This window comes from Anguilla rostrata, chromosome 6 (assembly GCF_018555375.3).
Source record: "Anguilla rostrata isolate EN2019 chromosome 6, ASM1855537v3, whole genome shotgun sequence".
NCBI lineage: Eukaryota > Metazoa > Chordata > Actinopteri > Anguilliformes > Anguillidae > Anguilla > Anguilla rostrata.
This window is the reverse complement of record NC_057938.1, coordinates 48403654-48425768: the sequence shown is the minus strand read 5'-3', so window position 1 is coordinate 48425768 and position 22115 is coordinate 48403654. Positions and strand designations below refer to the sequence as shown.

The window sequence follows — 22115 nt, the reverse complement described above, 5'->3', positions numbered from 1 at the left end:
TTGTTTTATGCTATTTTCAGCCAAGTGAGCACACCCCATGATAACACACGCTCCAACAACCCATTTCGAAAATGGCAGATCTCGATAAACAATGAGGCAAGCCTTACCTCCAAAGTTTGCGAGTCTCCCTAACCTTGTGACTGGCACCTTTCTCTCTCGTGCTCTTTCGCTAAGCTGAAAAAAAAAACAAACAACAACAGAACAGAAAGCAGAGAGAGTTGATGTCAGAACAATTTCCCTCCTCAACAATTTCCCTCCTTTCCCTTACTCTCACTCAGAGTCCATGTAAAAATACCCTTCAAATTCACTGCGAGGCAGAGGTATAAATCCACAGAAGAAGCTACGCGTGAACTAAACGAAGGCTTTTTGTCTGTATGTAAATGAACACATCACTCGGCAGGAATGTGTTGTCTTGCTCCTGATTTACGGTTTGCTTTGCTACCGGCTGACATTTCACCCCATCCTGACCCTCGAACGCGATATTTCCAGCAACGGTTTTCGAAATCGTTGGCATACTTTGCATAATGCGCTCTGCACCCAGGCGTTCCCCTAACGCGGTGCCTCACCTACGCAGCAAAACAAAATACTTTCGTTACGGAGCAAACCTACTTAACGCATTGCTCATACTGCGCGTGGAGTCGCTTTAATTCTGAACTTTGGACGCGGAAGGTAGAGAAATTCGGTCGTGTTCGTTAAGCGTGTCGACGGCGAAAGAACGGCACGGTACCATTTGCTTGTGCGGCTTGTGTTCGGCCCTCTTGGCCTCCCGGGCTTTCTCGATGTCCTCCGCGGTGAGGCCGCTGACCGAAGAGTGGTCCTGGTGGTAGGACCGGGTCTGTCCCGAGAACTGCCTGCTGGGGTCCTTGTAGCCCTCGAAGAGCCTGCCCCCAGAGTTCCCCGGGGCGTGACCGTTCGTCCTGACCTCCCCGCCCGCGTCCTGCTCTGACCCGAAGCCGCTGTCCCTCAAGGGCTCATTGTCTCTGCTCTCCTCCGCGCGGGAGAAGTCGAACTCGGAGGGCGCTTCCTCTCCCAAGTCGGAGATGTTCTGCTGCTGAGCACCAAACTCCTGGAAACAGACAGAGATAATAAAATCATCGAGGGCAGGGGGTGACAAACAGGCCTTCCTTCTGTTTCTTAGATTAGTAGGCCTCAAGTGAGGCCTGGGAACCAAACAGCAATGAGCCCGTGTTCTCAAGCTGAAACCAAACCCTTACGCTAAGATTACATTTTAAAGGCTAGCGCAGAAGGATTCTGGGTAAGCCTCACAGGCCTGTCTCCAGAATCACTATCAATGGAGGAATCTGATACCGAAGCTGCATAAATGCCAGGCTTTGGAGAAGAGTGTTAACTGGTCCAATATCAGGCTGATACTGACCACAATAAGCCCGAATCAGAGAACCATGGAACTTACTGGGGTTTCTGATGCCTTTTTTTTGTGCTCACCCTACAGGGCGTTAGGTTTGTAACTATAACAGTATGCGGTGTAAAATACACGTCTTTTTTAACCCTTGACTGAGAGCATATCTTTTAGCACAATGACAGGAAGACAGCGACTGCATTACGTTCTACATGCAGTCTACGTGCTAATATAATTGTCCCCAGCAAACAGCTGGTGGCAGCAAACCGCAGTGGTGGTTCTCAAACGGTTCCTCGCGAATCGTAATCTAATCACGCGCACTAAATGGCACTTTGGCAAGCGTGTAAACCTCAGAATACGGCCAGCCGCCAAATCACGCCGCGACGTCGGCGGCCCGGATCCGAGCGCGAGCAGCTCGTCCCGGGGTGGTGACCGGACGCGGGCGCGGCGAAACGGAACGGGACCCACCTGCACCTTCTGCATGGCGGCGCTGAGCCCCAGCTCGGCGGTGACCTGGGCGCTCTGCACCGCGGCCTGGACCCCTCCGCCGCTGCGCAGCGCCCCCGCCTGCGTCTCCACGATGGCCTGGCTCAGCTTGGCCAGGCCCCTCATCAGCAGCATCATGTCACCAGCCATGACCCGGCACCTCGCTCACGTCTGCGGGGGGCACCAGAGAGCGGCACCGGAGAGCGGCACACAGGGGGGCGTCGCTGCCTGTGGACGGGACACAGGGGGGTGTCGCTGCCTGCGGACGGGACACAGGGAGAAGTCGCTGCCTGTGGACGGGACACAGGGGGGCGTCGATGCCTGCCGACGGGACACAGGGAGAAGTCGCTGCCTGTGGACGGGACACAGGGGGGCGTTGCTGCCTGCCGACGGGACACAGGGGGGGCTTGATGCCTGCGGACGGGACACAGGGGGGCGTCGCTGCCTGTGGACGGGACACAGGGGGGCGTCGATGCCTGTGGACGGGACACAGGGGTCTCACTCAAAACCCACCTCCCCACAGACATTTTCACAGCTTTTATGCTGTATGATGTAATATTGCACAGAATACGTTTTGAAAGACAGCTCAAAGTGAAAACAACATGTTGTTTGCATTTATGTCACTTTACTAACTCCTTCCAAACATAGTGAATCAAAACAGAGACGATTTGAACAGACTCTAGATCAATGACAATTCCTTAATTTAGAGGCAATATATAGACCAGTAGCTCTGAAGTTGCAGGTTCACATCTAAAGCAAATCTAATGGTTGTGGCACAGTTGTTACAACTCAATCTTATTGTGCTGGTTGAAGCCCCATTTAGTCAAATAAAAAAAGATCACAGGCAAAGATATCTTAATTTATTTCACTTACAACCAACAGTCAAAGGTATCATTTTTCAAGTGTTTTTCATAACACATTTAAATATCATGACAAGCTGGCAACAAGAGCATAGAAATACCAGCTTTCAATTATGACAGCAATAAGAACATGTTGTTGTAACCAGTATACTTCCACATTGATATTGCCTGACAGAGTTCCTGCACACAAGCCAAGAGGGTGTTATTCACTGAAACTACACTGTGGGGGGGGGGGGGGAGGGGGCAGCACACTAAGTATGCCTGTTTGGGGGATGTTGCTACGAATTACAATTATAAAAACCATTGACCCTGAGAATTGTGGGAACTGGCAGGACATCATTGGTCCACAGGAAAGGTCAGACAACCCTATTGGTCGAGGGCTACGCGCCACTGCAGTGCATTCAGGTTCACTGCCACCGCTCGGTATTGGCAGATAAGCAACCTCCCACAGCCAGGGAGGGAGAACAGCACAGCTGTTATCAAAACTCATTCCAGCAAACACTCTTTCAAAGGTTAAGTCTGTCTCCATGCTGAGAGTAAGGACTAGGCCTAAACACTACGCATTTAACCATTCACAGTCTGCCTGCAGGTACTAGCGATAGCGAATCGGCCAGCAGAACACTTCCCGATCCGTCTCTGACACAAATGGATCGGTTCTGAGGCAATGCTTGTCAGCGAGGCTGCGATTCTTCACACTCTTTTACATTGGCTTACTTAAAGAGACAAATGCATGCAATGTGCAAATTACTGAAAATGACTACAGATGCATTAAGCACAGATCTGTTCTTTCGTCAAAAACATCACTTTCAGCTCAGAGGCAAACATTACTTTTTCGACGGGCATTTTATTGTCTGCACTTAAAATAAATTTAATATCTGTGCCAGAGATTACCGGGTCATAAGAAGGGGATTCTAAGTACACCTGCATTTCAGGGCTCAAATCTATTACCGTAATTTATTTATATATGACTCAACCATTAATCACAGGACAATTTATTACTTTATTTATGACTTGGCGCCATTTAGCTACTACAGGACAAAGCACTGGAACGGTGGGTACAGATGACAATGGTTTCTCTCCTCTCACATATTTTTAAAATGTGAACTACCAGAGCGGGAAAAGACACACAGGCCTTTCTCAACTGCCAGTTTGAGTGCTTTTCCCTACCCAGGGGAGAGGGGGCATTCATCGTTGTGAGAGAAACGACTGAGCTTTGTCCAAGCGGTCAAGCAACGACTGTTTCTGTTAGGCAACAGCCTGCTCATCCCAAAAGGAATCAGGCTCTGGACTTGGCCACCTTTCCTGAGGCAACTGCCAAGAAGTTTATTAACCGAACTACGGGGGAAAAGTCCCTTTCCCGAAAGCAGCCGTCAGTGCCAAAACAGACTTTCGTTGAGCAACTATACTATCCAATGATAAAAAAACTTTTGTGTTTTCCGTTTATAATTGGACCTTGGGTCTTTCAAAACGATTCACGGTCCCCTCAGTAGAAGTGAATTATGCCCCGCGAACGCATCGGGGCACTTCCTGCGGAGAGCAAATCCTCCACCACATCACACGCACAAAAGCAGAAGATAAACGAACCGAAAGCTCAATTTCTTCGTTTCCAAGAACGGCCATTCTCCCCCGAGCCTTCTCTCCCCTGATCGCACAACGCGGTCACCGCTCTCGGACCGCGGCGGTTCTGATGACATCGTCGCTCGCCGCTCGTTTGTCCGTCGTGCCGGGGGAGGGCACACACCGGTCGGGCCCCAGACGCGCTCTCCCGCGGGTAACTTCCCGGCTCGTGCCGCGATATTCCCGCCACTTACGGCGCCTTGCCGGAGCCCCCACCCGGAATCTCGTTCGGAACAAAAAAACACGCGAGTGCGTTAGCGGGGATTCGCTTTCCCCTCGGACGGTCAGCCATGTTGCGTGTGCCGCTGCCGGAATGAGCTGCGGCTCAGGGAATGGGGGGTGTGGGGGGGGTGGTGGGGTCGGCAGGTCTAGTTTGCGCTACAGTACGCGGGTTTCGCTACGCGATCCATGAGCGCACATCGCGGGTCGAGGCACATCGTTCTTCCGGATAAGCGAGCAGACTGAAGCGGCTCTGTGACCCTGGCTTTCGCAAGGCCGCTGTCAGAACGCTTCTGGAACTGCCGAAGAGCGCATAGCATACGTATTACATATACATATCCCATCCAAATCCAGAGACATGCAGGTTATGCTGGTTGGGGGGGGGGTGGCGGGGCATTGCTGTAAAAGTGCATGCGTGTTCAGTCAACCTACCCTGCATAAAGGCTAATAACTAAAATAAATTAATATTTTTACTGGTGACCGTTTTCTCGCCGCCACCCCCCCCGCTCACACGATGACAGAGAGCTAATAAAAGCGTCTCTGCCTTCTGCTCAGAGACCCAGTTCTGTACTCCGGCTTATTGGGTTATTTCGTCCTGGCGATGCGGTCTGGCTGGAGAAGAAAGCAGAAATGGAAACTGCGTTGTGTGCACAGTAAATAAACACAGGCACACGGCGTGCTCCGCAAAACCAAGAAATTATTACACACGCCAGTTTCCTTTTCAAAAGCAGAAAGAGCAAGGAAACTGAGAACTGATTTTTTTTTTTTAAAAGCATTGTAAATACACACGCAACGATTATTGATATTTGATTTTAATAACGTGCATAATGTTTTAGAAGGGTTGTGAAAAAAAAAATTCCAACAGGAAAATAAATGTATCATGCAACAGTGAACCCAGTGTTAAAAGGCCTATGTGACGACAGCAGTTTAAAAGAAATTATATCTACAGTTGTAATTTGCCGTTAATTGTTGTGGGGAGTTTTGATGGTTTCCTATACCATTCGTTAAGGCTTCCAATGTCATATGTTGCAGCTGTAACCTTTGATAGTAACCTGAGATTTGCCTTGCTGCGCTGTCAATATGTCTGCACCCCATTCATTCATACTCACTGCCTCCTATCTACAGAGCTTTTGCCCCACCCCTAACATATGCACGAATGGGATCAACACGGGCAGCTGCAAAATTACTGCAGAAGAAGTCAGGGTAGCTCTGTCACAAAATACATCAAGAGAAGTCGTTCCATTTGTTGCACTGAACTTTTATAGAACACCAAGGTCTCATTTTCAAATGCCTATGCTAATGTTCCTAGAGGACATGCACGTTAAATCACAGTAGTCAGGCAAACGGCTGATCATGTCTTGGCTTTTCCCCACTCACACAACACAACCCACGATGCTCTTTAAATGGGCGTGTCAATGTATGTCTTGCAGTCGAAGGTGTGGAATTTTCACTTCATATCTCGGTGTAGATTGGAGACTGAGTGTCGTAACAGGCTCCAGTTGTAACACGCTTTGTTTGTTTCAGGTTGGCAGCCTCTATCTCCGCCACACTGTTTGAAGAGGATAGGCTAAACAGCACAGCAACATGTCAGGCCGTCTGTGATTGGGTGAAAAACACAGCCTTTCACGTTAATTAAGGCCACTTAAGAATTTGTGTTTATCTGGCCTAACACTCAGGAAACTGAGCCACTCATCAGACAATATCTCGAGTTGTCGTGCTACAAACAATCGAAAGAAAGATTAGCTGTAAAGTTCAGACCTATAACCCTGAAAGAAATATGATTCATACTACCAAAACGGCCATTGCAAGGCAAGTCAAGGGGACGTTGCTAGGTTGCTAAAAATAGCTTTAAAAAAAAGTGTTGCAACTTCCAGGTTTCGAGAGAGGAACAATAAACTAGGAAGAGCCGTTAAAAATGTGGAAATATTCCAAGGTAGCAAATTTTTTTAAGCACACACCATTCTTAAGATTAGTTCTGTTGACTTTGTTCTGCATGTAGGTTCAGTGGCTGAGGCTGCTGGCTCCAGAGCGTGCAACCTAGTCCACGGTGCTAAAAAAAGCTGTTCCACTGTCAAGCAAACCGTGCAATTTTAAAAATGTGCAATGTCTATTCACATGGCGCGAACATCCAGTATGGTGTCACAGCCTATCGCAATTATCTAAGTGAAAAAAAAAGTTATTACGCCTGTATCTGCGCCACGACAATGGCGTCACCTTTCAGCTTCCCAGAGCATGACATTACAAGCACAGAATCACAGAATATTATATTTCACAAAATCAAGGCTAGGCTGCTTGGCTACATGTCTCTGAATAATATCATCACTATAATATAGGCCTATACCTATTCAGCTTTGAACGTCTGTTCAATTGCTGCTGCTGTAACCCTGTTTCCTGTCACTGCCACTAACTGGTCTAGATATTGAGAGGCGAAAAGCACTGAGACGTTGACTCGCGTGAAAAACGGAACTGTCGAGGCTCCCCAATCGGCCGTGTTAACGGATAAGGACTCACTGAAATGACCAATCAGAGTCTAGATCGCAGAGACACCTCCCTGCCTCCTGCTTGTGCATGGCCATGGCCACGCTGGGCGTTCTCTAAAATGAACAAGCGTGAGCTACGAGGAATCTGCTTCCATCCACTCAATGCATTTATCTGTCGGGGGGTCTTTGTACATACTGCAATCGGGCCAGAACATCTCTCTTGCATTCTTGCACTGCTTTTATTCTGTAAAGCAATTTGTGCTGTACTGCTGGAAATATTCTTCGGAAATACAGGTGCTATTATTATTATTATTATTATTATTATTATTATTATTAATATGCAAGAAGCGCTAAGTGAGGAACGAAGGAGAGTTCACGTGCACATTTTCATCAACATCTGAAATGAAGAACATTAGACAGACCATATGCACCTCAATAAACTATTCCTCCCTGCAAGGTCTTAAATTTATTTTTTAATCATCATTTAAACTCAAACAAAAAGCCAAAAAAAAAAAAATTACATCAGGGGAGACGCATTTGTTCTCAATGAGCAACATATTTTTAAAGTTCAATTTCATCTAGAAATAATTCTACTTTGAGACACAAAGCTTTGTAAAGGCTATTGATAGCCTATGACATGACTCATATATTTATTTAGCATCAAAGAGCATCCACAGTTAATTTAGCGGAGTCTAGATATAGCCTGGACTTAAAGCCTTATCCTTCCGTGTAGAACTTTTTAAACAGACTTTAAACAGATATTACAGATGTACACCTCATCTACGGCTAAAAATCTTACACTGTAAACCAGGTCAATCCTCTTATATAGGTCAAATGAATCAAAGGACCCAAATTAAAGCTCACTTGCCATCACACCTCATCTTATATGCAACAGTGAAATTATCATTTAGATTCCTGGCTGGACGCTTTCTTCCAGGGTAACACGCTTCACTTGTTTAGCACATTAGGCTACATGTCACAGTATTCACAAAAATGTATGCGAAGTTCCATTCTCAAGAGTAAAACTTGTGTCCCCTCTGGAGATGGAACCTACAACATTCAGGCTCCTTAATTGTCCTGCTGCATGGCTGCCCTAACATTAACAACAGGTCCAAGTTAAATTAAATCAGGGAACTGATATTTCTACGTTTTCAAAATCTGTTAAATATGTATACGAAGCCCAATAAACTAAATATTTCCAGTTTCTCAAATACATGAGCTAACAGCGATATAAACCCATAGAAACAAAAGGATATTCTAGAAGCAGGCGTTGCCTCTTAACAATAGACCCAATCGCTCAGGTTACAAGACGTAGCCTACCTTTAATTGTCTACGGTCTTTGCAATTAAAACATTCACCATGTAAAAGCAGGCTACCATTTGGCATTTAACTGCTGTATATGTCTATACTCATGTTCGGTTTGTAACCCGAGTCCTTCAGGGAAAGCCTTTGATTTGTCCCTTAGTCCACAGCTGTCAGTGGTGTTACTGTGCCAACCGAAGTGCTGTTATGGTCTGCTGTGACCCTCATCAGCACTTCGTCCTTCAGACACACAAAGCAACAATAATACTCTGCAGTGACAGAAGACATGTTTTTTCTAAAATTAACTTTCAACTGACACTGTTGTAATTTCATGTACGTACAGGCGAATTAAGAATTAAACATGTTTGTCTAATAACTCAAGGTCCTGTGAAAATCATAACTAAAATGACCTAGACTTACTTTAAACGATCCCGAGGAAAACGTTAGCATCATCAAGCCAGGTAGACAGCCAGCCACGTCTAGTCAAATATTGCACATGTAACCATAACATGATCATAAACGACTCCTATTCCATTTAACTGCAAAACAAAAAGCTAGCTAGCTAGATAGCTAAACTGCGAATCCACTAATACCAAGCCTAAACAGCTACACCAGGCTGTTGGGTGAATAGCTTTTTAATAGCTTTGGTGCTAACTGTACAGACGGGGACATGCAGTAATATATTTCCCTAACAATCAAGTAACCACTCTCTATTCATTGGACAGCTAGCGTTTGCAAGCTAACGTTCGCAAGAACCATGTCCCAGCCACGTTCAAAATATAGCGAAAAGCGACACTTCTCGAACAATTTGTGCAGAATTAAATCAGGACATTGCATGCAAATGCAACACGCAACAACCTAACAATCGACTGAAGAGAACACTAACAAAACCTCTAAGTAGCCGTTAGCTGGCCACGTATGCTATGGAATGTTCAAATAGGAATCACGAGCTTTCACGATAAAACGGGTATAGCTAACGTTAGTTCAGCCATCTGACATGTGCAAGCTTGCTACACACGCCAGCAACACGGTTAATTCTCCACCGATGAGGTAATTCAGCAAAGGTCTATTTACCCAGGTTTTATTTCGGGTTTATATTGATTGCATAATGTTAGCGAACACTTACCACCAGAATATTCTACAGACTGTTCAGTCGTGCACGCTTCCTCATGTCCCTGCAATGGTGTGTTCCATACCATGAGGTCAATGCTGTTTACCAACTCAAGAACCTGTTTGTCTGCGACTGCTAAAGACCGCCTCCGTACACTTCTCATTGGGCGTCGACGAAAACTCCTGGTTCTGTTTTGGGAAGGTGTTGACTAAACTCTGACTTACTATTGGCCGTATAGCTGTTATTATATTGCAACGAAACTTTTTGCCAAATTTAGCCAATGGAAAGTCTGGATGGCGAATTGATGAAAACCAATCAGTAGGCAGCACACTGCTGCTGTGGTTAGAAAGGGCCTCAGTGAAGAAGGGCTCGTGTAGGCGTGTCCGGCCCACTAGTCTGGCTAGCGAGTCGAGTACTGTTTCGTTGAGTTTTTCCCCAGTCTTAGAAGACGAATTTATACGTCTTACTGTAGATGCTACTGTATAAAAGCATTTCCGACTTTCTGGTTACTGTAGCATGTCCTAGCTTTGTCTGAAAATGTCCGCTGAGCGAAGCCACTGGTAACTTGGCAAGGTAGCTAGTTCCCAGGTATGAACACACAAATTTAGACTCGTATAGTCTAAAATGATCTAGATGGCAACCGTTTATTAAATAATTTTAATATTTACTGTATTTATAATATTTAATATGTCTAAATTGTGCGATGTCTTGCTTTCAAGCACACTAGATACCTAGCAACCATTTTAAGTAACGCGAACAAAACCACTAGGTGCATACTGCCACCTACTGTGCGGAACGAATATACTGCAGTGTCACCCTTGCACGTTTGTGGACTCTGTCATGGTACAGTATTTGAACTCCTTACTTGCCACTTGATACTGTATTGTAAATTGGAGTGGCCTTCTGTGTGGTTATCTGTAGATAAAAAAAAAACTCTTTGCATTTGCATTTACAAAGTTCTACTTCGTTTTCTACCACCATGTCTTTGTACCTTATAATATTTACCTTGTAGTTCTTACAATCTGCATGCACAATGCTTTCTTGAATTCCAGGTTACAGCAAAAACAGAAGTTGGATTGACTTCCTGGATCCGTTGTCCTGGCAACTTTCAAAAGTAATCTGCATTGAAAGCTTAATTTCACTGAATTAATTTATATTCTACAATTCAGGAAGTGATGCTGGAAGTGTCTAATTATTTTTTGACTGTATGTATTTTTTGTTTTTATTTAACTGATGTCTGTTATTTTGTAACTTTGTATTTGTGTCGCTTTTTTGTAACTTTTTGTATTATTGTGTGGTCTTCTTGGCCAAGTGTCCATTGTAAAAAATCAATTGTAAGATTTTATGTACTTTCACAAAATACTGTTTTTTACATTTTCCTCCATTAACCTAATTTTTCACAGGGGATTCCATCACTCCCTTGATTGGAAGAAACATGAACAGAAAGCTGGAAAATTGTTGTTTCAATAATCCTACTTCACCTCTGGCCCTAAACGAGGTTAAAACAGAAATGAAAAAAAAAAGTCAGAACAGAGTCAGACCTACGTGTTTTACAATGACGTTATAGATACTGATGAGATTAAGTATTCTATTTTAACAGATGCAAGAACAATTTACTCTATGAAGATAAACTGCTGCTTCACTGCTCCATGTCCATAGAATTAAAAACCAAAGCTGCACCTACACTTAAATTGCATGTACCTCTTTCCACAAAAAAATCTTGTACACACCTGCCCTGGGTCACTGTGTGTGTAGCTCCATGCACCTGTTCCAGAACCACTGTACTCACATTCTGTAGTCTTGCAGACAAGGGCCCACATCCATCAAGCGTTGATTAGGAATGCTGATCAGGTTTTCCCTGTCCTTATGCCAACCTAATCCATTACGAAAAAAGAGAAGGTTTTTTGGCAATTCTAAGTCAGTGCTCTGGAACTCCAATGGTTTCAATTACCCAGTAGTGATTGTTACATCAGCATTAGAATGTTAAGATAAGAACATTCTAATCACACATTTGTGCTCTTGGACCCCTTTCACCTATTTTCTCATGGAAACATTGCATTCTCCTTACCTTACGGTGGACTGTCTGTGTCTTCATCCTGCCCCCACTCATTCTGCCCGTTCACACTCGAGCACTGAAAGTCATGGAGTAAAAATAATGAATGCAACATCCATGCATACCTCCTTCCACTGCTTGAACAACACCCGTCAGCTTTTGGGGATTTCAATCTTTTGACCACTGTGCTGCTGCTTGTAAGTGTGCTACATGCTGCTTGTTTTACACTGACTGCACAATAATGTTCTGTCATGAGCAACGAGTTGCTAATTAGTTTGCTGTACCAACAAAGGACTGTAGGTGGCGCAAGATGCACATTATTTAGCAAACATATTATTTGTGGAATTGCTTTGCTGGTGAGTATTACCTTTAGGGATTAGATCAAAGTTTAATTTTCATTCCATCATTCTTTTTATATCTTGGTACATTTTATAGCTGCATTCCAGACTTCGCATAGCTTTTCTTCATCAGGATTGCAGCACTGGTGGTCATATGCACATCTGCATTTTAAGACACATTGCTAAGAATTCATTGTAACTTGTTTCTGTGAAATGTTCATGCTTCTGTTTGCAGAGCCCTTGCTGTTTGGTAGCAGGGTTTCAAGCAGACCTCAGTAGTCTTTGTTCCCGTCCCTCACTGTGTGAAACGGATGTTTCAACAAACCAGAACGATTTTCCTATTCCCTTTGCAAGTTTTCCTTTTTTTTCTCTTCCACCCCATTCCCCCAATGCTACAGACACTAGGCCTCACGATTCTGGGAACATGCAGACTTTTATTTTTATTTTATTTTATGGCCAGGACAGAGAACCTGCAATAACCTTCCTGGGCATGTTTTTAATCGGCACTGTGCCCCATTTCGTGAAAATGATTCTTGCATTACTGACGTATACTCCAAAACTAAAAACAGATCTCTGCATTCCCCCAAGCCCTCATCTTTCCATGTAGTCCGTTAGCACACTGAGCTATTGTCTTAAAGTTCACCCCCGTGAATCTTCCTTCTGAGACAGAGAAAGGCTATGTGTGGAAGGCAGCTTATTACAGACACACCTACGATGAATAGGTTTGCCTTTATGGCCTACTGCAAGACAAATATGACACTTGTAAATCCTCCACAGGCGATGCAGGTAATTGTTACAACATGTCACGAGAGTATATCTCTGAGTAAACCTCTGGCCCGTTTTGAAAAGAGAAAAATGCATGCTCATGCCTGTGACAAATCTCATGCCACGCCTCAAATAGAATTCAGTTTATGCAAACCTGTTTCTGAATTACTGTAAGCAATTAAAAGCCCGCCTACTTGCACGTATACGGTGACTTGTAATTTCTGACATTTAAATTGAGGTAAATTAAAAAAAAAACTCTTTTACAGAAATCTGTGTATTGTCAGTAATATCTCTGCTCAGTTTATCAAGTAATGAACTCATGATTTTGCTGCCACATAATTTACATAAAGCTGCAGAATTTAAAAGCTGATGAGAACTTAAAATGAACACTGACTGTGAGTGTATACGTGATAACCATGTCAAATATAAACTCAGATTTCTCTGCTTTCTGCCTGCCGGGCATGCAACAATTTGGGCTGGGTCAGAGGACATGGAAAATTAATTTTCATAGTACCTATCAGGCAGTCGGTCTTATTCAAATGAGAAAGGCCATCATCGTTTGTATTTTCCATCCACGGTTTTGTCTGCCAGGTGACATGCTTCCTGCTGGTTTTACGGACTGCTCTATTTTTTTAATGTCTGTTTTTATGAGCCACTGGAAGTTATCAATCTATGCAATTAACATCAAAATAGACTTCTAATCTTGACAGAGGAGATTCAAATAATACACACTAAGATGTCCAGTGTTAATCAAAATACACACCAGTCCAGTTGGGAACATATGTACTCTGTAAGAGTGGATTTAACACTGAACATCTTACTGTGTAGGTTTATGAATATGAGCCAGTTCTGGTAGTCCTTTCTGTAATACAAAATATTATCAATGTTTCGTGTACTTCTTAAACATAACTGATCCTTTAAACAATGAAAAAGAGAAAAGAGGCAGAAACAGTTCTTGAAAGCACTTTTGTCTGCTATGGATTTAGGTTCTAAATGAAACATTAAACGTGCGAGAAGGAACCCAACCATAGCCCACTGCAAACATGGCACTCTCATCACTAAATTAGATACGTGTAGAAATGCATTTAAAATTTGTCCGTTTAGAAGTTGCTTGTCATCGTAGGGAAATATCAGAACTAATGGTGGTGAACGAAAGCAAGTAAGTACGATTTTTTTCAGAAAACAGTGGGAATAAGTCTATACAGCCTACAGTTTATTGCCACAGGTAGTTAAAAATCAGTAGAAGCTGAAATAAAGCCAGAGCGCCCACAAATGATAGGGGACGTAAATTATATGACCACTAGCCTACCTTTCCTTGAAATTCAATCGGTCATTGTAAGTAAGTAGGAGCTGAATAGATCTGTTACCAGCAACAAAACTTGATCACACGTCTATGCGGCAGCCTAATCTCTTCCAAGAACCCCTTTTTATGTTCAAGTTCAACTCAAACGTGTGCTTAGTTGTTTTGCAAGTTGTGACGCACAATGTGCGCGTTCAGCGTTCTTACCACGCTGGAAATAAAACAATATGTTCTTTAATCAAACGACTACTCGAAGAACTAGTATTAGCCTAAATCAACGTTACATATAAAATAATAAAATAAAAAAGAAAAGAAACCAAACATGCCTCGTAATAACTAACACCTGTTGCTTGATGGAACAGTATATTAGGCCAAATTTATAGTAAGACGAGGAAATAATCGCTTTGCATATATATTCAGGTGGCATGGTATTATGTTAATAGGGTCGTTTCTAGGTTCTGCATCTACGGGTGAATAATTAAACAATAAGACTGCATTAAATGAATAACAAATTAAGTTTATTTGATCCTAGTGTAACTCTTAACAACAGAGACAAATTATTCTTTGCTGATGTGCATTGTATTTTAAGTCTTGCAATGGAAATTTTTCTTTTTTTCTCTCTTTCTTGAAGCGCTCCCTTCTACCCCGTGCTGCGCTATAGAGAGAAAAACTGCTTGTTCCGTTGAGTTCAGCCTTACTGTCTAACTTCCTTCCTGCTTTTTGTACATTAGACAAACATGCTACGCTAAGGCTAAGTACTGAAGAACGCAACGCGTGAAGATAGTAAGAATACACACGAGTAGATGGAGAACCAAAAACTTCAGTTCTACGAGGACTAACTACGCCTGCTTTGCGGAAACTGAGAGATGGGATCGCGCTTTCATACTCTAATGAACAGACTCTGGATCTGAAGCTGAGACGTGTTTTCAAATATCTTAGCATTCCTGTCGAGTGTGTGGCTCCGACCAGGACCGATTGTGATGGTAAGAAGCCACTGCATTTTTCTAACAAGGTAAGATGCGCAACTTGACGCCGCGGCTGCCTATGAAAATACTGAGTATGCTACATATGCTGTAGAAGTTAGCAAGAGAGAGTTTTGGGAAATCTGGAATTTAAAACTTGGAATGTAAATCTGAGCTCTGTAAGAACGCTTTACATACAAATACCTCATGCTTCAAACTTCAGCTAGTTGTATTATAAGGTTAACGTATTCAGCGAGTCTTGCTAATTTCTATGAGGAGACAAAAAAGATCGATGAGACATTTATGCAAGAATACTTTCGATAATGGTACCAAGGGAAACTTAAAGCCCGAAGAGCCTATTAAAACATTTTTATTCGAAAAGTAAGGGCAACCAAACGTCAGTTTCTCTAACAACAACAACATGAACAAATAATAATAATAATAATAATAATAATAATAATAATACATGATCAAGCTTTCAGCCTATGATTTTCTAAAAGTAAAACAGGCTCATTATTGTACTTAGCATTTAAAGGTAAAGTAATAGAAACTCCGGATGTTTTTTTTTTTTTTGCATAAGTATATATTTTAAATTTACTATCATGTCGTGTTGCTATTTTAGGGCCACATAACCGCTGGATACGTTAGGCAGGATCAATTATAACGGTATGTATGGCGTCAGTTCATGAAGTGTGTTATTTATACTAGCATTAAGATTGAGAATACACCACGTGGTCTATGTCAACAGTACTTTAATAAAACAATATAATTTCCACATGTCTAGGCGTCACTTCAAACTTTTCTGTTAAGGACTGTTGCGTTTATATTCACACTGGCAGTTGAACGCATTTTGAATTCCATTTACCTTAATTGCCTTTTAAACGTCGAGATGGGGATAAGAAACATGTTATTGGGAATTCACACTAAAAAGTCCAGTGTTAATTCTACACTAACAGTGTACATAAGAGTCCAGTTGGAACCATATATGTACTCTGTTATAGTTTATTTAACACTAAGCATTTTATTATGTAGGCTACTGATGAAGGTTTTTCGGAAATTCAGTTTGTTTATTATATTGAAGCTTACTCTGTTTACTTAATGTAATGGTGTTGAAAGTAGTCTTGTCACAGGTCTGATGCTGTAATGAGTACAACACGAACATTCTTGTTCCTGTATGTTTAGCTATATACAGGACTGTCTTGCCCGTAATATTGATTTATAGCCTGTACGTCCAAACTGGGACATGAAATAGGCCTACGTGTATGTCAATGGTTTAAGACAAAGCCAACATTACTTGCTGAGTAAACCATGATTGTGTTCAATGTTTTGTTAATTTAAAAAGATTAAGATGATATTTAGAAACTTATAAAACTGAAAAAAAGAAGAAAAAGGCAGAGTGATGGGGCAATTTCTCCGAAATATTAACTCTTTACGTTCTGTACACCACGTGTGAAACGCTCACAATTGTTCTGCTTCACTGGATTAATTTCATATTTTACGTGTTTTAAAAAAAAATAATTTTTTTTTAAGGCATCTGATGTAGCATATGCAGCAGAACGATGTAGTGACTAATGGTCCTAGAATGGACAGTTATAGGACATGGAATAGGCTGGTTATGTTTCATGTGCTAGATCCTAATGGATGGTTAGAGAGTAATTGAACTGAGATCACGCTTTAATACAAACCTTTTTAAACTGTCCTGCCGATACTCTCACAGGGGAGACAAGGTGCTATAAAGTCACAATATGAACCTATAGAGGTATTTGCTGCTTTGTGAAATAGCTGCAGCTAAAAGAACCTCTCGCTGTGATGCGGGCAAGTCCTGAAAGACAAGTCCAGGACACCACACCACAAATCACATTACCTCAGATATCCAGTGATTGCAGTGTGGACCCAACATTTCTGGGGGTTTGCTTTATACATCTAAACACGAAATACGTGGCTGCTTTAAAACAGAGGACCCAGAGGCCTTTTTAAAGATATCCTGCCTACAATCAAGCCTTGTGGATCCACAAGTCCCAAGTTTAGAGTACCTTGAATGTTGACTCAATAAAACCGAAGGGTTCCAAAGAGTTCATTAGTCGCTAATATTGCCTCACCAACTGATGCCGAGGCTCCAGGTTCATGGGAACGGTTTGGGGCTCGCGGCTCCGATGGCAGGGAGCCGAGGTGCCGTTTGCCTGTGTCCGCTGCCTGAGAAGTGGAGGTTTGTAGCGGATCAGAACTCAACCCTTCCCTAGGCTCTGGGCCATGGGATCACATTGATGGTGACACCTTATAAAACGCGTTCTGCTTCGCTCCTGGTCCACTTTGCTGGCGCCTAATGTTTCCCTCCATTCTGTATCTCAGGCTGCTTGGTAGCACCACGACAGACTGCTCCTCAGTGAAGAAGCATAGAAAGCATTTTCAACAGATCTTGAGCTTTCCTTTTTCTGGCAACGATGAGAGTTGTCCGTGAAGAGTACAGGACCTAGTTTCTATTTGAAGAGCTATTAGGTGAAAGAGAGCAGGCTTATTTTAAATCCTCTATTTGGAAACAGAACAGAAAGCGACTCACAGGTTTTCTTTGTTCAGTGAAAAATGGTGCAGTTAAGGTACTTTTGTTTTTGCCGGTCAAGCTGTCCTGCTGAAATGTTGCATTAGCCTGCTTCTTGAGAATAATCCTAATGTGCTCTAGCTTGACTGCTTGCTTTTCACACACATTGTAGCCTTGGTAATATTGTTTTAGTATAGACCTTGTTTCATAATGGTTTTCAATCGAATGTTAGTCTTTTTCAATGAACTGGGGAAAACAATCATCACAGGAATGCAAAATTGAGAATGCCTTTAGTTTCCTGCTGTTTTGCTAATATATCACAAACTCTCTAACGCGTGATAATGGAATTTTTGTTCATAAAACCTTTTTCAAGGTTGGCTGAAGATTTGTATTTGTATTTTAATCAAACTCATTCGGCATTCCGGAAACATAGACAGTGAATGCGATGTTATGTAACAAGTATTTTGTATACAACATATAAAACAATGCGCCACAATGTCACATCTTCCCTAGTAGATTAAGCACTTTAAATTGTCTATAATTTACAGATTAAGCACTATTAGAGATACAGCTACACAAATTCATCTCTTTAAATGGGTTTGCTATGCAAAAGAGCTGCTTTGCTTCTGTTAGAATATAAACAGGTTTGATTATAAACAGTCTGAATCATGATTAAAATGGTGTAATCATCTCTCATGCGCTTGTTACAATGAGGTGCTGCGAAATTGGTGAGACTTTTGGGGTGTTTCACCAGGGAATAACAGTTGTGCTGTTCTGGGCAGTTACAGTTCTTCACACATTCACCAAAGAAAGTGCCACAGTTTTTTTTTCTCTCCCTTCTTTCTGTCCCTGGTCATAAGAACGCAGTGGAATTTGGAAGCAGATTCCGTCTGCACATTTTGGTGGTTTAGTTACATAAACAGTCTCTAAGTATCTCGCTGCTAGGTGGCAGAGGAATGTCATGTGGAACATAATATCTGGGGTACAAAAAGGCCAAAAATCCCCATTGCCCCATCGGGAAAAGTGGACTGAGGATTCGTCGAGAGAAGTTGGCGCTATTAACTGGATCTGTTTGGTGTGCTGGAAATAATTCCATGCGTTTAAGATGTAGGTGTGGCTGTGTGTAACAGGTAATGCCTTGAAGCACAAGTATTAAAATTCAAATCCTGTCCTGAGCTGACGTCGGTTTTTTTTTTTTTTCTTTCTGTTTTCTCCTTGCAGGCACTCCCCGCAGCTAATTTGATCGCGACGATGAAGGCGCTAAATTAGGTCGTGCCGGACAAGCTGATTTTCTGACGTCCACTCGAGTCACCTGAAAGGTCTTAGGGATTTTCCGTTAAGCGTCCTTCTTGCAACCCACACCCCTGCCGCCCCCTCCTTTCCCCAAACCATGCTGGGGTTCCACAGCCACAGGAGCGAGCGGGACTAAATGGGAGTTCATCAGGAGAGGAACAGCCAGATATTATGGCTGCATATGTCCTGAACAGCTTGATAATGATGAATGCCAACAATCTGAAAAGTCACAGCAGTCCTCGGCCGGGGCGGCCGGTGCTGCCCGTGCCGGACCGGGCCTTCTGCGGGCTCGTGGTGGGCAGCCCCGGGAGCCCGAGTCCAAGTTCCACCGGCACGCACTTCGTCTTCCCCAGCGTCCCGGGGCCCGGGAGCCCCCGGGCCCGCTCCCCCGGCCGGCACCCGGACTTCCTGGGCGTGAACGTGGGCAGGCGCGTCCGTCGGCTGAGCGGCAGCGACAGCGGCGGCGAGCCGTCCAGCCCGGGCCCCGGCGGGGAGCAGGGGCCGCGGGGCATCAGACGCACGGTGGAGATCCCCCAGGTGCACCGCGAGCTGCAGAACGTGCAGGTCAACAAAACAGTGGGCCTCTTCGAGGCGCAGATCTCCCACCTCCGGACCCGGGCGCAGAACTCGGAGATCCCGCGCAGCCCCCGGGCCCCCCGCCGGCCCGGCGGAGCCGCCCAGGAGGCGGCGTGGCGCGCGCCCGTCTCCCCTCCCCCGCCGCCGGACAGCCTGCCCTCCATCCCCGGGGAGCTCCAGAACGGGAAGGGGTGCTGCGGATGGGAGGACCGGAAGGCGGCGGGAGGCCGCGGGAGGGAGAGGGGCGGCGCCGAGCCCAACGCGCGGCGGGACGGCCAGCGCGCGGACGCGTCCGCGGCGCCCCGGGGCGGCGCTGACCCCTCGTCCGGGATCAGCTCCGCCGCTCCGCCTGGGGCCGTCACCGAGGGGGCGGAGCCGCCGGCCGGGGGGCGGCCCGCCCGGGAAGGGGCGGAGCCAGCGGACACCCAGCCGAACGCCGCGGTCCGGGGCACCGCCAAGGCAGGCTGCCACGAGGTGGGGAGCATCCCCGCCGTCATCGTCACCGACCACGGGATGGAGGACACCGGGGAGGGGCTCGCCGAGCCCTGTCCCGGCTCGGCCAGGGCCCTGCGCAAGCTCTCCTCCTCCTCCGCCTCCTCCACTGGCTTCTCCTCCTCCTGGGAGGAATCCGAGGACGACATTTCCAGCGACCCCGACCACAAGTCCCCCGCCTTGCTGGAGACGCAGCAGAGAGCAGTGAGTCTCCCCCGTTCCTTTGATAATTAAACTATTTACTCGTTAATCAATTAATATTATCATACATTGAATTCACTTAATTTGTGCTCTTGTTGGTTGTGTGGTCCCCAAGCACATTAGGGGCTTTGGCTTGAACTGTTCCAGGCACATGTCCTGGAAAGAATCTAACAGAGTGTGCAGTTTATGCAAGTGAAGGTGCATTAATAATTTATGTACTTTTAATTCTACATATTCTTCTATATTAACAAAACTGATGGCTGATTTTTATTTGCGTGGCAAACTTTAACATTATGCAGTGCTGGCTATGAAGAATATTTTAAATTATAAGCATTGATCATTTCATCTAAAACAATACTTTAGAATAAAACCTTACGTTCAGTTATAGTCTCGTTGTTGATTTGAAAATACTTCTCTGCAGATTATTCAACAATTGAAGTATACTGTTTGCAAATACTGACTGAAAAAACATTATTGTTCCCTGTTAAACTCTTGTGTCAAACAAACACTTGGATATGTAGTAATTTACTGTGTTGCAATAATTAATTGATTTGAATATTGGCAGGTTCAACCAAAACAATAGCAATTACAACTCTGTACAAGAACTAATGTATGAATTTGACTGAAATTGAATCTGACAGAATTCAAACTTGATTTTTGGCAGAATGAAGAAAAAGTTTTTTAATCTTTCAATGTGGGTTTTAAGTTAAAATTTTTATTATTTTATAAGTGAATGGCACTTTATTTTCACAAGAGCACTTGTAACCAGGTTTAATCAGAAGGGAAGCTTGTTTTGATTTAGCTTGTCTTGGCCAACCTTCAGAGAAGGGAGTGAATAAGATGTAAGCACGATGAGTCTGTCAAGAACGTGAGTCATTATCCTTTAACTGACTCATAGGTAGCGTCTGTCTGAGTGACTTATCCCTGCTGGTAGATCTTGAGATTGACAAGACCAGTAATCCAATCTTTCGTCAGTTACATTCAAAAACTGAGCATGCTGGTCTATATGTAGCAGGAGTGATGTTCCGTCTACTGTTTTCCAAATTGACCGCAAAGGCGAGGGGATAAGCACTGTAGGTCCCACGTTATGCGATAGATCGGAAACCAGTTCCTTGCTTTGTTCAAGATCTGGGTTGTTTCCCATAATTCCTTTCAGCACTTTGCCTCAGGCCCTGTTGGTGGCTGACCTGCTCTCAGGCTAACTGTGGGCGGAAATGGCAGGTGTTTAGCTAATAACGCTAATGGTTTTTTCATAGTTCCTGGGGGTGAATACACAGGAGGTAAACACAGGAGGGAGGAAAGGGATTGCTGCCATTGGCAGTCACACCAAGCGAATGGTGAAGTGAAAATAGTAGTGAAAATACAATAAAGTACACAACGGCAGCCCTGGACTGCAGATGAACTCTGCGTAGACGTCCCCATCGAGGCAAATGCCAGCGGTCGGTGCGTGATGTCGCGTGCCGATGAGTCACCAATGCAACAGAAAAGCGTTTGTGCTGCAGCCTCATTGGCCAGCCTTGGCTTACACTCCCGCTGGACTCATTCCAGTGGAATTCCGTTATAGGAGTGCCATCTTGACCAGCGCTTCGATATTTGCCCTTTGGAACAAATCCAAGTTCGGCCTTCGGTGGACACTGTGTTCACCACTGTTTTGGGAAAAAAAAAATGCTGGAAGATTGTTGAGTGATGTCACGTGTGATGTCACAAAGGCTACCAGGGAGAAGCCCTTAGAGGGAGACACTGAATAACGTGCCCTTCATGCCACTGAAGAGCTCTGCCAAGATGCTCATGTGATCCCTCCCGTTTCATGTGACCCTTGAACCGCGGCGAGAAAAAACTATATAATCAAGTAAACAACTCAGCAGGACCGGAGATCACAATTAAAATAATTTCTGCAAATATGCCATGTAAATACCGCTAGCTAGCCTCGAGCTAAAGTGGCCGGAAGAGTCCTGTTCTACGGCGCAGCTGGTTTGCTTTAGAAAGGGAATCTGTCACCTCAGCGGGGGCCATAGCTGGAAGCCCTGGCTCCGGTTAGGGCTGTGTATTCCCAGGGTGCACAGGGAATTATGAAAAAGAGGAGCCCTGTGCCTCAGGCACAGTGCAGTGTTTTCCCAATTGACGTAGGCTACTACTCCCAGCTAGAGACCGTAAGCTGGAAGCCATA

General features: G+C 44.3%; 2 protein-coding genes and 2 long non-coding RNA genes across 9 annotated transcripts in view; 2 read left to right on the top strand and 2 right to left on the bottom strand.

Annotated features, from left to right (window-relative positions):
* coq8aa (coenzyme Q8A, genome duplicate a) overlaps positions 1 to 9607 on the bottom strand; it is a 30793-nt gene extending 21186 nt beyond the window's left edge. Inside the window, exons 1-4 of one of the 4 annotated variants that reach the window (XM_064340197.1) lie at positions 9448 to 9607; positions 1826 to 2319; positions 728 to 1066; positions 108 to 174 (exon numbers count right to left, since the gene is read on the bottom strand). In XM_064340197.1, coding sequence (XP_064196267.1) covers positions 108 to 174; positions 728 to 1066; positions 1826 to 1993 — 574 coding nt within the window. In that variant the 5' untranslated portion in view covers positions 1994 to 2319; positions 9448 to 9607. Of the gene's footprint in view, positions 1 to 107; positions 175 to 727; positions 1067 to 1825; positions 2359 to 9447 lie in introns of those variants that run through there. The other 3 variants (XM_064340199.1, XM_064340200.1, XM_064340198.1) reach the window with 3 other exon arrangements.
* Positions 9608 to 9793: 186 nt separating this feature from the next.
* Positions 9794 to 11557, top strand: LOC135257461 (uncharacterized). Its single transcript, XR_010330654.1, has 4 exons — positions 9794 to 10020; positions 10152 to 10275; positions 10485 to 10546; positions 10836 to 11557. It is a non-coding gene; the product is annotated as an uncharacterized LOC135257461 (long non-coding RNA).
* On the bottom strand, positions 10443 to 14143 carry LOC135257462 (uncharacterized). Its single transcript, XR_010330655.1, has 4 exons — positions 13898 to 14143; positions 11501 to 11564; positions 11222 to 11306; positions 10443 to 10921 (listed from the first exon to the last, which is right to left on the bottom strand). It is a non-coding gene; the product is annotated as an uncharacterized LOC135257462 (long non-coding RNA).
* A 470-nt stretch (positions 14144 to 14613) lies between these two features.
* itpkb (inositol-trisphosphate 3-kinase B) overlaps positions 14614 to 22115 on the top strand; it is a 36536-nt gene continuing 29034 nt past the window's right edge. Inside the window, exons 1-3 of one of the 3 annotated variants that reach the window (XM_064340195.1) lie at positions 14614 to 14900; positions 15473 to 15516; positions 18608 to 19951. In XM_064340195.1, the coding sequence (XP_064196265.1) occupies positions 18851 to 19951 (1101 nt within the window). In that variant the 5' untranslated portion in view covers positions 14614 to 14900; positions 15473 to 15516; positions 18608 to 18850. The remainder of the gene's footprint in view (positions 14901 to 15472; positions 15517 to 18607; positions 19952 to 22115) is intronic. The other 2 variants (XM_064340196.1, XM_064340194.1) reach the window with 2 other exon arrangements.